At 46.4% G+C, this 15,205-nt stretch overlaps 1 protein-coding gene across 1 annotated transcript; it reads right to left on the bottom strand.

Annotated features, from left to right (window-relative positions):
- Nucleotides 1-135: 135 nt before the first annotated feature.
- Nucleotides 136-4,471, bottom strand: MIP (major intrinsic protein of lens fiber). Its single transcript, XM_059184934.1, has 4 exons — nt 4,112-4,471; nt 3,490-3,654; nt 2,995-3,075; nt 136-1,714 (listed from the first exon to the last, which is right to left on the bottom strand). The coding sequence occupies exons 1-4, from the start codon at nt 4,469-4,471 to the stop codon at nt 1,529-1,531; spliced, it is 792 nt and encodes a 263-aa protein (XP_059040917.1). The 3' UTR covers nt 136-1,528.
- Nucleotides 4,472-15,205: the final 10,734 nt, after the last annotated feature.

Raw genomic sequence — 15,205 nt, 5'->3', positions numbered from 1 at the left:
ACAGCGCTATAAATTTTCTGCTAAGATAATAGGGATCAAAGCCCGATTAGAGGTAAATTTGCAAACATTCACCCCCCGCCTAGTCAAGTGGATTATTCCAAAGTCTCACTGGTTAGTTAGAAAAATTAGGCTTTATTTGGGAGGAAGTGGAGAGTTGAGCTACAGGCTAGAGTGGTCTTCCAAGCTAGAGATATAGTTTTAAAGCTTGCGAAGCGAGCGGGCTCCTAAAAGGAAGAGAACAACAATAAATATTCATTGGTAAGTTGAGGATCTCCTCTGGACTCTGCTGAGATGAGTGTATTTTGCTGATGACAAAAGAAGATAGGGTTCAGACGAATAATAATCTGAATCATTAAGCATTTGAATAGAAGGAGTCAATTTTGGGGATATGAAGAGAGGTTTAAGAGATTTGCTGAAAGGACACACGAGAGAAAAGTGAGAAGACGCACACAAAAAAGGAAAATAAAGAAGACTATAAAACTAGGGGTAAAAGCAGAAAGACACCATTTGAAGAGTGTTTCTGATCCGGTCTAACGAAATTAAAACTCAGGATCAAAGCCTCTCCCTCCTACGGCCCCCCACCCCTACCTATGCATTTGCTCTGGGCACCAGATTTCCTGTTTTGACCTTAGGGAGCTCTCCTTTGGCTTAAGTACCAGTTGCCTGGAGGCACCTCTGGGTAAGTCTGGTAGAACTGCTAAACTATTTAAATTTTCTAGGTTCTAGGCTCACCCTACCCCTTGTTTAGATTGGGAGCTCACTGGCCCAGGGCCTGCGAAAGAGATCCGTCATACCAGAATGAACACAAAACCCAGCTGGTGGATGTAGACAAGTTTATGTGGCTTTACCCAACAGTTCAAATCCCACCTGCCACTTTTCTCAGAGCTACTTCCCCACCCAAGTCCCTGGGGCAAGCATCCCCAAGTTGGCTACACTCTTCCATTAACTTCTCCCAATTTTTTTTGTACAATTGCAACCTGGTATGGGGCTCATGCCTCCATTTTCTTTCTCCCTGCCCTCAACCCCTTCTCCCAACCCTTGCAATGCCATGTCTCCATCTGCCTCCTGTGAGAGTATCCCCTGCTTCCCTGCTCCCGCATAAACCTAGGGCCATAATAAACTTGACTGGCAGCAGGGTGAAGGCCAGAAGCTGAAAGGTCTTGGTTCTCTGTGCTCACCACAGTGGGTTGGGAGAGTAAGGTATAGGGTGATACCTTTTTTCCCTTCCCTACCTCTCCTGCTGTGCCCCAAAACTCAGACACAGCCACATTCACTCACATTCATACCATTCATACGCACAATCATACACACAGCGGCGAAGAGAGGTGGGATGGGGAGGAAGGGAAGTTTGCACAAACCAGCTCATGAATGCAACTTGAAAGATTTCACACAGCAAAAGGGGGGAAAAAAAACACACATAAATTAAAAAATAAAGAAGTATATGTCCCTCCCCCAGTCGTCCAGGGGTTGGCTTAGCCCCTCTGAGTAAACCCAGAAGCTTCCTAATCCCTCTAGCCAACTGGAGTTTTCACAGGGCCTGGGTCTTCAGTTCAACAGGTTCCCCAGTGCCCTCTGGTTGTCCATTGGAGTCACTGGGCCTGGCGCCCTTGAGAATAGACAGTCTCTCAGAAACACTCTTGAGCCGGGGAAAGAGGAGAAAGTCGTAGAGGAGACTGCCTAGTCCCCCTCCAATGATTGGGCCCACCCAGTATACCTGTAGGAAAAGGGAGAAGAAAACAAACATCTGTACTTGGCAAATACAACCAGTGTTTGTTTTTAAATTCTAAATTGCTCTACTGCTTGTACCTTAAAACTTACCATTTCTTTTCTGACTCACCAAATTAGTCCTTTATCCCCCATATATATTCTATTTTTTGTTACCAGTTTTCACTAGTTTATAGATTGCTTTGGGGGGAAAAAGGGTTTGATTGTGGTAAAACACATGACATAAAATTTACCACCTTAACCTATGCTAAGTGTACAGTACAGATGTATGTTAAGTATATCATATTGATGCACAACAAACCTCCAGAACTCCTTCTTCTGGTCAATCTGAATCTCTGTACCCATTAAACAACAGCTCCCCATTGCCCTTTCTCCTGAACCCCCATCAAGTACCCTTGTACTTTGTTTCAGTGAATTCGACTACTCTAGACACTTCACATAAGTGGAGTTATACAGTATTTGCCATTTGGTGACGGTGTATTTCATATAGCATAATGTCCTCAAGGTCCATCCCATGTTGAGCCTTTGACAGGACTTCCTTCTTTGTAAGGCTGAATACTATTCCGGTGCATGTGGAGACTACCTTTTGTTTATCCACTCACTTGTGAGGGACACGTGGGTTGCTTCTACCTTTTGGCTTCTGTGAATAATGCTGCCGTGAAAATGGGGATACAGCTTTGAAAAAAATTTTTAATTATTTCTGTATGCTTGGCTGGCATATGACTAAATAACATAGACATAGCCCATTTTTATTGAGGTCTTAGTCCAGACCAGGTTCTGTGCTAAATATTTCACACATACAATGTTCACACTTACTTCTCCTCACCCCCGTTTTATGGTAAGGAAACTGGGACAAAGAATGACAGCGTCATTTACCATGGTCACACACCGGGCCAGTAATGTGCTAGAACTGGGCTGAGGTGCAGGCCCATCTGTACGCATACATATCCTGAGCCCTGAGAGGAGCAGGTTTTGACTGCCTGTTCAGTTGTCTATCCTCATAGAGCTAGTTTTAGAATCCTGTGGATACTTAGTAAGAAATCCCTGACCAACGAACCAGTGAAGGAACAACATGAGCAAGAGCTTCTCTTTCTAGCAAATTAATGAATTGTGCTCACAGAGGCATGCCAGATTCTGCGACAGCCCCTTTAGCTGAGTGCTAGTAAAGCAGTTAACATATCCAGATGGAAAGCGGGAACCAAACATGGAGCCTGCAGCCCACACCCATAAAGGAGGGCTTTGGGATCTTGGCCCTCTCCCCTCACTCACCCAGTGGTTGGTGAAGTTTCTGGTGAGAATGGCAGGAGCAAAGGAGCGGGCAGGGTTCATGCCTGCACCAGTATAATAGATCTGCAAAAGACACAGTCATAACTGAGACACTTTCCACTACTTCACCCCAGCTTCTCTCCCCACAACCCACATGACCCCAAGGGCTGGCACCTTGCCCCAGCCAGCAGTAAGAAGGGAAGGATGAACTGAGGGTGGGCGTTCCATAATGGAGTAAAGGTACTATGGATTCCTAGACAAAGCCCACATCTACCCTTGAAGCATACACTCCACCTTGGGGTCAAGAAGGACCAGATATAGAGATTACAAAAAAGAGGATTAGAACAGGGTCAACTCCTCTGTGCCGACCAAAACAGAGTGAGGAGGACTATGTTCATGTTTGACCATGAGCTGGGCAGAAAAAAACGTTAAAAAGTTGGGAAAGGTCTAAGGGCCATAGAGTCCTTAAACAAGAAGCTTCTCTCCTCTCCTGCTTACCCCAAAGAGGTGTCCCAGGGTGAGGGAGAAGCCAACAGCCAGGGCTACAGATCCCAGGCGGCCATTGCGCCTCTCGTCGTATGTAGCAAAGATGCAGAGCACAAACTGGAGCGTCAGGAAGATCTCCACCGTGGTGGCCTGGCCCACACTCACCCCAGGGTGCAACTGGGCAGAAGAAGAAGAAAGGAGGCAACTCATTAGGGTTGTCCCAATGTATGGCATCATTTCCCTGGAGAGGGAGGATGATACAACCCCCTTCATAGTAATTGTATTTGCTTCTTATTTCTCCCAATAATACTCCTACATGGTAGAAAGAATTGTACCCACTCAGGCAGATGAGGAAACTGAGGCCCTGTCAGGTAAAATAATTCTCCTCAAGAACCTGCAAGGAGTTGGAAGGAAAGCTGAAACCAGAACTTGGGTCTCTTGAGTCAGTCCAGGCCTTTATGCCTTCCTTACTCCTCCAAACTACACTTGACACACATGTGTGTGCATGTGAGCATACACTCCCCCCCCACCCCCCATCCCCACAACGTCCCAGACCCCTGAGGAACTGATTGGCCTCCGCCAGGCAGGGAGTCAGGGTACCAGGTTCGTCCAGCCCCACTTAGCTGACCATTACCGTATTAAGGGCTAGGTTTCCTCGGACGGCAGGCGGGGTGACACTGTACAGCACGGCGGCCCCAGCCACGGCTCCCAGGAGTTGGGCTGCCATATAGCAGAAGGCCCGGAGCAGAGACATCTGGGAACCCACAAGGAAGGCGAAAGTGACTGCAGGATTGACATGGGCTCCGCTGATGTGGCCCACAGCCTGCACCAGCGTAGCCAGGGCCAGGCCAAAGGCCAGAGCCACCTGCAGGACATGCAGGGGTCCGGGGGTCCAACGTAGTGAGGCCCCCAGTCCAAAAAAGACATAGAAGAGGGTGGCAAAGAACTCAGCAAATATGGCCCTCCAGAAGGAGGCTGACCTTAGTTCCCACATGGCAGGGGGGATGGGCACAATGCCTGGGTCCCTGATACCCCCCTGGCCTGATCTGGGTGGACAGTCCCCTTTATAGAGGACTCTTAATCCCTGGGAGGGGCAGGCTGAAGTGGCTGGTCCAGCCTCTTAACCCCTTCAGAGCTGCAGAGGGCTGGACCCACTTTTACACATCTGATAAAGCTGCTGGATTTTCCCCTCCCTCTTCCAAGGGAGATGAGCAGAGCTGTGGGTGGGTGTTAGGGTAGGGGTAGAGCCAGGGCTAGAGAGACTCTGAGAGAAAAGGATCAAGAACAGGGGGACCATCGAAGTCCGTTTCTCTCTTTGTGTCAAAGTTGGGGTTCATGGTCCTGATTGACATCTATATTAGAACATTCCTCAGTTCTCCTTGGAAGATCAGTCAAAGTGAGTTCACTTCACAGGGTATGAGACTGTGCTCCTAGGGGCCTTCAGTCTCCTCTGAGTCGGCCACGGGTAAGGGTGGGGGTGGGGGTCAGGAGTGGGGTCCAGCAGGGAAGTTGGATAACTGAAGAGAATTCTTTAGTTCTCTGGGATTAGAGGGCCTTTCCCCATTGGTTGGTTTGGTCTGGAATCTGTGGACCCTGCAGCTCTGGGACAGAATAGTTCTGCTGTGTCTGTTTTTCTCCAAACCCAGGTTCCCTACCCCCAATCCATGCCAGCACCTCCCTTTCCAAGCCCTCAGCCTGGCCTTGTAAACCACAAAGATAAGAGGAAGAATCTATCTTCTATGGATAGGGTGGGAGTGGGCTTGGGGACTGGGGAGGAGAAAAGGGCTTAGTAGTTAAATTTCAGAATCAGCTTATCCTTCATCTTTCCTAACTCACAAAGTCCTAGCAGGAAGTACTCAAAAGAAAGAAACTGAGTCATGGCTATGGAGCAATGCAAGGGTCTAATGCTTCCTAATATGGTCCTAATCAGGACCCTGGGGCCTTAAATCTTGATCTCTAAGGAAGAGTCTGGGGATGGGAGTGTCTAGACAAGCAAGAAGAGGACAAAATGGGGTAGAAGAGCATGGGGAAAGAGGTTCAGTTGTGTCCAGGCTTGATGGGGGACCTAGTGGGGGGCTCTGCAGTAGTAGAGAAGGCAGAATGGGATACACTGGAAGGCTCTACCATCTCTACCCCATGGAAAGTCATACATGCCACAAGTGTTTCCCACGAAGCACTGGAGGAGAACAAAAATTTAAAGAAGAGGTCTGCAATATTGGTTCCCAGCATTGGACCCATCCAATATATCTGTGGAGAGAGAGGAAGAACACAGATTCGGGCTTCTTCTCCTCTCATCCTCCAATATCCAGCTTGGGAATGGATAGGAACAGTTATAGCAAAGGCAGAGAGCCCATCTCATCCACCCACATGTAGGAAGTTTCTGAGAACAGGTCAGAGGGCACCCAAGGAGACTGGAGCCCCCAATTTCATGAAAGAGGAACAATCCATTAGAGATCCTTGGAATCTCTTGGGTTTTAGATGGCCCACCAATATCCTCACTTCAGGCCCTGGGACCCTTGTTGCATCTCACCCAGAGATGCTCCCAGTTTCCAGTCACCTCTGTTGGCCCCCGAGGAGATACAAGTTTCATGCTGCTTCTGGGGAAAGGAGCCTGGGACAGGACAGAAAGTAGTATGTCATGGTAGTAAGAACAGAGACTCTGGCAACAGATACCTTGGTTCAGATGTGGATGAGAATACAAAGTGACAGAAGTAGTTAAGACTGATAGTGGGAGGGGCGCCTGGGTGGCTCAGTGGGTTAAAGCCTCTGCCTTCAGCTCAGGTCATGATCCCAGGGTCCTGGGATCCAGGCCAGCATCAGGCTCTCTGCTCAGCAGGGAGCCTGTTTACCCCTCCCCTCTCTCTCTGCTGCCTCTCTGCCTACTTGTGATCTCTGTCTGTCAAATAAAAAAAAAAAAAAAAGACTGATAGTGGGAGTATAAATTGGGATTATTACTTTGGAACGCAGTATATAGCACCATATTATAAAGACGAACAAACATAGTTTCTGACCCAGGAATTTCACTTCTCATTTATATATCCAAGGGAAACTAACTTCTTCCTTCTTTCCTTCCTTTCTTCCTTCCTTCCTTTCTTTCCCCTTCTTTCTTTCTTTCTTTCTTCTTTCATTCCTTCCCTCTCTCCCTTCCTTACTTCCTGTTTTTCTTTCTCTGTCTCTCTCTTTCCTTCCTCCCTCCCTCCCTCCCCCTTTCTTTCTTATTTCTCTCTCTCTCTTTCTTTCTTAGGAGACAGAGAGGGGAGGGAAAGGGGTAGAGGGAGAGAGAGAATCCTAAGCAGGCTCCATGCCTGGTCAGATGCTTAACCAAGAAAATTCTCTATACCTACACCAGGAGACATATACAAGAATGTTGAGAGCAGCACTGTTCACACTATGGAAAATTATTTGGCAGTCAGAATGAGAGAACCTGGGGCACCTGGGTGGCTCAGTCAGTTAAGCATCTGACTTTTGATGTCAGCTTAGGTCTCCTCTCAGGATTGTGAGTTCATGCCCTGTGCTGGGTTCCATGTTAGATGTGGAGCCTACTTAAAAAAATAAAATACAAAGTGAACCACCACAATGATACGCATTAACAGGGAGGAGCTTTAGCAATAAAATATCAAGTAAAAAAAGAGTCCCAGAAGATTATACATGGCATGATAAACTTTTTATAAAATAAAATAAAATGAAAAAAATCGGGGTGCCTAGCTGGCTTAGATGGTAGTGCACGTGACTCTTAGTCTCAGGGTTGTGAGTTCTAGTTCCATGTTGGGTGTAGAGATTACTTAAAAAAAAATCTTAAAAGAATCTAAAATAAAAATATGCTTTTCAGAACACATACAGATAAGATGAAACTACACAAAAAAGTAAATAAAGAATGATGAAATGGGATTCAGGATGGTGTTTACCTCAGGCAGGGGGAGCAAGGGGATGGAGTGGAATATTTATTGATTTCTGTGATTCTCAAGGCTCTAGTTTTTCTGTTACATGGTTGGTTTAATTGGGGTGCCTACGTGGCTTAGTCGGTGGCACACCCAGCTCTTGATCTTTGGGTTGTGAGTTCAAGCCCTCCATGGGGTGCAGAGATTACTTAATAAAACGATGCTTAGTTTGTTACTTAAAAAAATAAATTAGGGGTGCCTGGGTGGCTCCGTTGGTTAAACATCCACTCTGATTTTTGGCTCAGGTCGTGATCTCAGGGTGCTGGGATCAAGCCCCATGTCAGCCTCCACACTCTGCGTGGAGTCTGCTTGGAATTCTCGCTTCCAGTTCCCTCTGCCCCTCCCCACCCAAGCTCACACTGGCGCTTTTTCTCTCCCTGGTAAATAAATAAATAATAGTTTTAAAAATTAGGGGAAGCCATATATAGGCCAATGAGGAGGGGATGTCATAAACAAAGGAATAGTTCAAGCCCTTGAAATCCTTAACAAACAACAGAAACAAACAAACAAACAAAAACAACTGGCTGAGGTTATCCCTACTAAATATAAATTCCAGAAGGGCAGGGATGTGTCTGACTTGTTCACCACTGCAAACCCAAAGCTTAACACACAGTAGAAAACAAATAAATCTTTGTTGAATAAATTAACATAAGCTCTCCAAGCCTCAGTTTCTTCTGGATCAAATAACATAATGTAGGTAAAGTCTTAACATACTGTTTGGTACAGAATAAAGCACTTAATAAAATAAATAGGAGCCATTTGATTAGGGTTTTATTAAAAGCAAAAGCTTATCCCTAACCACCAATTCTATAACCTCTTGTAGTAAGGAACAGAAGAGCAAAGTGCATCTAATTCAGTCCCCTTGTTTACATCAAATAAAATTATTAGATTTCCTTATTTGAAGCTATCAACTTTTTTTAAACTTTTTTTTTTTTTTTAAGTAATCTCTATGCCCAACATGGGGCTCAAACTCATGTCCCTAAGATCAAGAATTATATGCTACACTGACTGAACCAGACAGACACCCAAATCTCTTCTCTTTATTCCTCACCAAATATTGACTAGAATCTCATGGAAAACTGAATCCTGGCCCATTTCCTTTCGCATTGGCCACTTAGCTGAATGACAAACTTCCAAATTCAATATAAGCTCTCAAAAGCTCACTTGAGTTTTTGCACAGATTTACATTAAACTAGAATAACTATTATTTTCCATTACCCTAGACTCTTGATTTTATTTTTTTTAAGATTTGGTTAGTTAGTTAGTTAGTTAGTTAATTAGTGAGGGTTCAGGATCAGAGGGAGAGGGAGAAGCAGACTCCCTGCTGAGCAGGGAGCCTGATGTGGGGCTCCATGTCAAGGACTCTGGGATCATGACCCAAGCCAAAGGCAGATGATTAATTGACTGAACCACCCAGGCACCCTTAAAGAATGATTTATTTGAGTGAAAGAGAGAGAGAGAAACTACATACACACAGAGGGAGAAGGAGAAGAGGACACCCCGCTGAGCAGGGAACCCCCACATAGGCTCAGTCCCAGAATCCTGGGATCATGACCTGAGATGAAGGCAGCCACTTAACTTACTGAGCCAGCCAGGCACCCCTAGCCTAGCCTCTTTAAAGGCGGATGGGGAGGGCGCCTGGGTGGCTCAGTGGGTTAAAGCCTCTGCCTTCGGCTTGGGTCATGATCTCAGGGTCCTGGGATTGAGGCCCGAGTCAGGCTCTCTGCTCAATAGGGAGCCTGCTTCCCAGCCCCTCTCTCTCTGCCTCTCTGCCTACTTGTGATTTCTGTCCGTCAAATATATAAATAAAATCTTTAAAAAAAAAAAAAAAGGCAAATGGGGGGGCGTGGGGGGTAGCTGTGTCTCCCTTGAGGAGTGGAACCCAGGCTTCCCCAAGGCCCTGCTTGGTATGGGTTGGGTTCTTACCAATGCCGGTTCTCTAGTAGTCACTGAGCAACCCACTGCTGGGCTGGCTGGCTCACCTGCTTCCAGGCACTATAGTGAGCCACAGCAAACGTGGTGAGTACCTGCTGGATAGGGACAAACACTTCACGCCCAGAGATTGGCCTATGACTCTTCCTGCTCACCTAGATGAGACCAGAGGTGCTAGGACCAGAGTGGGAGGACACAAACTACCCTCCTGCTCCCAGCAGCCTCCCAGACCCCACCACCTATCTACCAAGCAGCTGTAAGCAAAGGATCTGCAACAAGTTACCCAAATTCTTGAGTGGCTGAGCCTAACTCATTGACCTATTTGCATCATACTGAAGGTAGCTGAATGAGAGGATGCAGAGAGCAGGGGGCCCTCCTCTTTTGTTCATTTCTTGAAGTCCTATCAGCCACCTGCTTTCATTACCTACCTAGTGTCACCCTACTCAGGAAGAGGGGCTGCTGCCTACCTGGATGACTAACTGTGCTGTAGCCACCTGGGGCAGTGCTAGGTAGAAGAAGACCTAGGCCAGGATGGCTGCTGTGCTCTTGGCAAGGATATAGGACACCTCCTGGAGGGAGTCAAGCCAGTGGGCACAGTGCAGTGCCAGAGTGAGGGCAGGATTTGTCTGGGCCCCACTGACCTCATCAAAAATCTGTGCCAGACTCACCACCATCAGCTCTTCAGGCAAGAGTTGAGGGAAGGTGCCTGGCACAGAGCTCCCACTGGGGCACTGGCCCTAAAAACAACCCCTACAAAGACCAGGGTGCCTAGGCCTTTAGCCAGCAGGTCTCTCCCAAACCGTTGGCACTATAGGTCCTGGGGGAGAGGGCGGGGAGGGGTCGGCAAGATCAGGCTGGCTGTGTGGGCTGGCAGTGTCTGCTTCACTCTTTTCCTCACTGGTCTCCCACCTCTCTCCTCCTCTTCCTCTTTCTGTCCCCCCCCCTCAATAAACTCTCCAGCCTCTTCATCCTGCACCTACTGTCCACCCCCCCCCCCCCCCACGAAGCACCTGTCATGAGAGGATGGGAGAAAGACTGCAGGACAGAATAAAGGAGTAGTCAGTGAATAAGCCTCCATTTGCTTTTACTGGGATTTAACAGCAGAGAAGAGGAAAAGTCTCAGTTTCAATAGGAGAAGGAAGGAGTCTATAGAAAAAGATGGTGGTTTCTCCTTTCTGCAGGAATCTCATCTTCTAGAACACCATTTCGCCAATCTGGTTCAGAGTCTCTGTTGAGTATCCTGCTCTGGTTTGGAGACTGCTTTTCTAGGTCTAGGTGAGTGGAGCTGGGATGAGGAGCAAGTGTCTCAGGTGCTTTCTCTGAAGAAGGAGGTAGCCAGACAGGGGAGAGCTCCACTCCTGTGACTAGAGAACATTTCGTGTTCTTCCTTCAGCCAATAGAGAGGAAGCTCATCCCTCAAACTGCCACCTCTACCCAGTCAGTGCTCTCCCCAATGAAGCCTTAGACTATCATACTCACACCTAAACATTCAGTCTCCCCAACCTTGTGCATTCCCTCTCTTACCCATCTCTTTCTTCCTCTTTAGCCCTCCAACCCAGACTCACCATGGGAGGGGCATGAGCTTATAATGGCTTCTATCTACCAGAAGTGCTCACAGTGAAAGTAGGACTCATCCTTACACTTCCTAATCATCTTTATACAACTGGGTTTCAGGAGCCAGAGAAGTGAAGAGGAAAGCTAAAGCAAGGATCTGGAAGACAATGAGGATTCCAGGGAAGGCAAGGTAAGGATATTTCCATTCCTCACCAGAAACAGAGCAAGCCAGTGAGAAGGTACCAATGCTGAATTGGCAACTGGGCCACTAGAATCTGCAAAGGAAAGTTCCTCTGAGGAATTTCCTGGGACTGCAGGGGATTCCTGGGGTTGAACACTTTTAGGATTACCCAGGACACATCCCAACCCATCCTTGTCATCTCTTCTGGTTGGCTTGGTCACTTTCTTTTTCTTTTCTTTTCTTCTTTTTTTTTTTTTTTTTTTTTTTTGTTGCTATCACTCTACTTTGTTATATTTGGGGTCCTTTCCAGGGGTTGCCAAAATTTTAAATTCTAGATTCTCTCCCTTTCTTTCTTCTGCCATTGAGTAGGCATACACATGTTTTTGATTTTTTTTTTTCCTACTAAGAACTATGGATGTGGAGGAAAAGGATTTGTAAAACAACAAACTTGGAGTAGTTACAAACTTATTTTAAGTATTAACTGCTTGTAGAAGTGAGCATCCTGGAGTCTCATCTATCTCTACACTAACTAGACTGAGTTATCTCTTGATTACTAACAATCAGCCTTCCAAACTCTTTATACTCCTGGGGCTAGGTATCCTAAATTTACTGTACCCTCTTCAATAAAGAAGGCTCCATTTCTCAGTCTCTGGGAGGTGCCATAGGAAGCATAATCTATAATATTAGGGAGTAAGTACATCTATAAATCTCAGGGAATCTTCAGGCAGAGCTATTTGTCTTGTCTCATTTCTCCACAGTGGGTCCCATGTGATTACCACCACCTCTGATGTTATCCACCAGCTTACTACCTCTCTAAAGCCAAACCACAGCCAGCCTGTATGATCAAGACTTAGAGCATAACCTAGGTCTGAGTTCAATAGAAGTATCTAACTTGCTGATCTTATAGGATTTTATGAGGATCAAATGAGATATACCCAGGCAATAAACATGTGTTAAGTTAGCTGCCTTCAAATGTAAATGAAGTAATTCATGAATTAATCAGATATACACATAATTTATGGTTATCAAGTCTTGAACATCCTCTGTGGCAATTACAATGTAGGGTGAATTGAATTGAGATGTGGTCCTGAGGGGCTGGGTGAGCATCTGTCTCTGCATCCCCCACATGGAATCTCTATCCTAACCCATATTCAGAATGTCACATCAGCATGTAACCCAGCTCCATTGTGTGGACAGTTTCATAGGACAAAGGCCCCAGCATAGCACAAGCCAGCCTAGCAGCCCCTTTGGCTAGCTCCTGAGGGCCCCCCTTCTCTCTTTTTCTCTGGTTATGCTTTGCTGACTGCTGACTCCTGGCAAAGTCCAGAACAATCACCAACATCTGAGTGCCTCATCCCTCTCGTGTCTATAGCTAAGAGCTCCAATTAGCATGTGGGTCAGATGAGGACCCCCACATGTTAAAAATGGCCTAATCTATGAAATAAGGTGAAAACAGACTGACACATCCTGTTCTTGCCTCCTTCTTCCCTTTTCTTCCTAGGGAGTCATATATAACTCCATGCCAGACAAATCAATGCTCATTATGGTTAGAACCTGTTTTAAGTTCTTACTTAACAGTATATGTGTTATCTAAGATACTGGTTTTCACTAGCATTGCACCATCGGTTTATACCCTTCTTATTCTAGTTGACAGCCTCTCCTTAGATGACTTCATCTATTCCACTCTCCCTCAAAATTTATATCCACATATTTACAGAACATTTTCATGTGGGTGTCCTGTAGACACCTCAAATACAGCCTGCCTGAAACAGAATGAGGGATGTCTGGGTGGCTCAGTTGGCTGGGCATCTGCCTTCAGCTCAGGTCATGATCTTGGGGTCCTGGTATGGAGCCCCACATTGGGCTCCCTGCTCATCAGGAAGTCTGCTTTTCCCTCTCCCTCTGGCTCTCCCCACCCCCCCTCATTCTGTCACGAATAAATAAACAAAATATTTTTTTTCTTTAAAGATTTTGTTTATTTGACAGAGAGAGAGAGAAAGAGAGAGAGATATGGAATAAAAGCAGGGGAAGTGGTAGAGGGAGATGCAGGCTTCCCAGAGAGCAGGGAGCCCCATGCTCTGGGATCATGACCTGAGCTGAAGGCAGACACTTAATGACTGAGCCCCAATAAATAAAATCTTTCTTAAAAACCCACGAAAAAACAGAAAGAACTATCTTCCCCCATTCAAACATGATTTTCCTTTTGTATTCTCCCATTAAATCAGAAACCTATGAATCAGCTTTGACTCCTTCCCCTATCCTCTCACTCCCACCTAACCAGTCACCAAAACTCGACCCATTCTACCTCTTACGTGGCTTAACCAACACCATCTCTCACCTGAGGATTCTAGTGGCTTTAGACCCCATTGACTGTTTCTTTTTTTTTTTTTTCCCAATATTTTATTATTTGACAGAGAGAGAGAGATAAAGAGAGATCACAAGCAGACAGAGAGAGAGAAGGGGAAGCAGGCTTCCCACCAAGCAGAGAGCCTGATGTGGGACTTGATCCCAGGACCCTGAGATCATGACTTGAGCCAAAGGCAGTGGCTTAGCCCACTGAGCCACCCAGCCACCCTCTTTTTTTTTTTTTTTTTTAAGGTTTTATTTATTTGAGAGAGAGAGAGTGAGAGAGAACATGAGAGGGGAGAAGGTCAGAGGGAGAAGCAGACTCCCCATGGAGCTGGGAGCCCAATGCACTAATTGATTCCGGGACTACCAGGATCATGACCTGAGGTGAAGCAGTTGCTTAACCAACTGAGCAGTTAATGGGTGCCCCCATTTGACCCTGTTTCTGGTCTCATTCCCTCAATTCATTCTCCATGTTGCTGCCAGTTTTATCTTTATAAAAGTGCCTGCAGAGGTGCCTGGGTGGCTCAGTTGGTTAAGCACCTGACTTTAGCTCAGGTCATGATCTTGTGGAGTCTGTTTTTCCCTCTTCCTTTGCCCTTCCCCCTACTCATGCGTGTGCATGCTCTCTCTCAAATAAAATCTCTTTTTTTTTTAATTTAAAGATTTTATTTATTTATTTGACAGAGAGAGATTACATGTAGGCAGAGAGGCAGGCAGAGAGAGAGAGAAGGAAGCAGGCTCCCTGCTGAGCAGAGAGCCCGATGCGGGACTCGATCCCAGAACTCTGGGATCATGACCTGAGCCGGAGGCAGCGGCTCAACCCACTGAGCCACCCAGGTGCCCCTCAAATAAAATCTTTAATAGAAGTACTTGTAGGGGCGCCTGGGTGGCTCAGTGGGTTAGCCTGCTGCCTTCGGCTCAGGTCATCATCTCAGGGTCCTGGGATCGAGTCCCGCATCGGGCTCTCTCCTCAGCAGGGAGCCTGCTTCCCTCTCTCTCTCTCTCCCTCTTTCTGCCTGCCTCTCTGTCTACTTGTAATCTCTGTCAAATAAATAAATAAAATCTTAAAAAAAAAAAAGTACTTGTAATTTGTCATCTCCCTGTGGCCCTTCAACTGTTCCTGAATGCCTGAAAGACATTCTTACTGTGAATATGTGACTCTTCATAATTCAGCTTTAACTGAATTTAACATAATTCAGCATATCTCCCCATGATGAGGCCCTGACAATTTTGTGCTTCTTGTCACTCCTCAAAACTTCATTCTATTTCATTACCCAGTGCTTTAGCAGAAGCTGTTCCCTATACCTTGAATGTCTTTTTTTTTTTTTTAAAGATTTTATTTATTTATTTAGCAGAGACACACAGCGAGAGAGGGAACACAAACAGGGGGAGAGGCAGGCAGAGAGAGAAGCAGGCCTCCCACCAAGCAGGGAGCCCCATGTGGAGCTTGATCCCAGGACCCCAGGATTATGACCCGGGCTGAAGGTAGACACTTAATGACTGAGCCACCCAGGCACCCCTACCTTAAATCTCTTTTCCCCTTTTTTCTATCAAGTGAAACTCTATCACTTCTTAATGATTATGCATGGAAATGTTAAGAATTAATTACTCGTGGGGCGACTGGGTGGCTCAGTGGTTAAGCGGCTGCCTTCGGCTCAGGCTGTGATCCCAGGGTCCTGGGATTGAGCCCTGAATTGGGCTCCAGCCCGCTCAGCAGGAAGCCTACTTCTCCCTCTCCTACTCACCCTGTTTGTGTTCCCTCTCTTGCTGTGAC

This window comes from Mustela lutreola, chromosome 8, assembly GCF_030435805.1.
Source record: "Mustela lutreola isolate mMusLut2 chromosome 8, mMusLut2.pri, whole genome shotgun sequence".
In the NCBI taxonomy this organism is placed as follows: Eukaryota; Metazoa; Chordata; class Mammalia; order Carnivora; family Mustelidae; genus Mustela; species Mustela lutreola.
Note: the sequence above shows the minus strand (reverse complement) of the source record. Positions and strands in the feature narration are given on the sequence as shown.

Coding starts and splice junctions, on each gene's coding strand:
- MIP (XM_059184934.1), bottom strand. CDS start 4,471: ATGTGGGAACTAAGGTCAGCCTCCTTCTGGAGGGCCATATTTGCTGAG. Junction 3,655..4,111: donor GAAACCTAGCCCTTAATACG/GTAATGGTCAGC, acceptor TCTTCTGCCCAG/TTGCACCCTGGGGTGAGTGT. Junction 3,076..3,489: donor CCCTGGGACACCTCTTTGGG/GTAAGCAGGAGA, acceptor TGTCTTTTGCAG/ATCTATTATACTGGTGCAGG.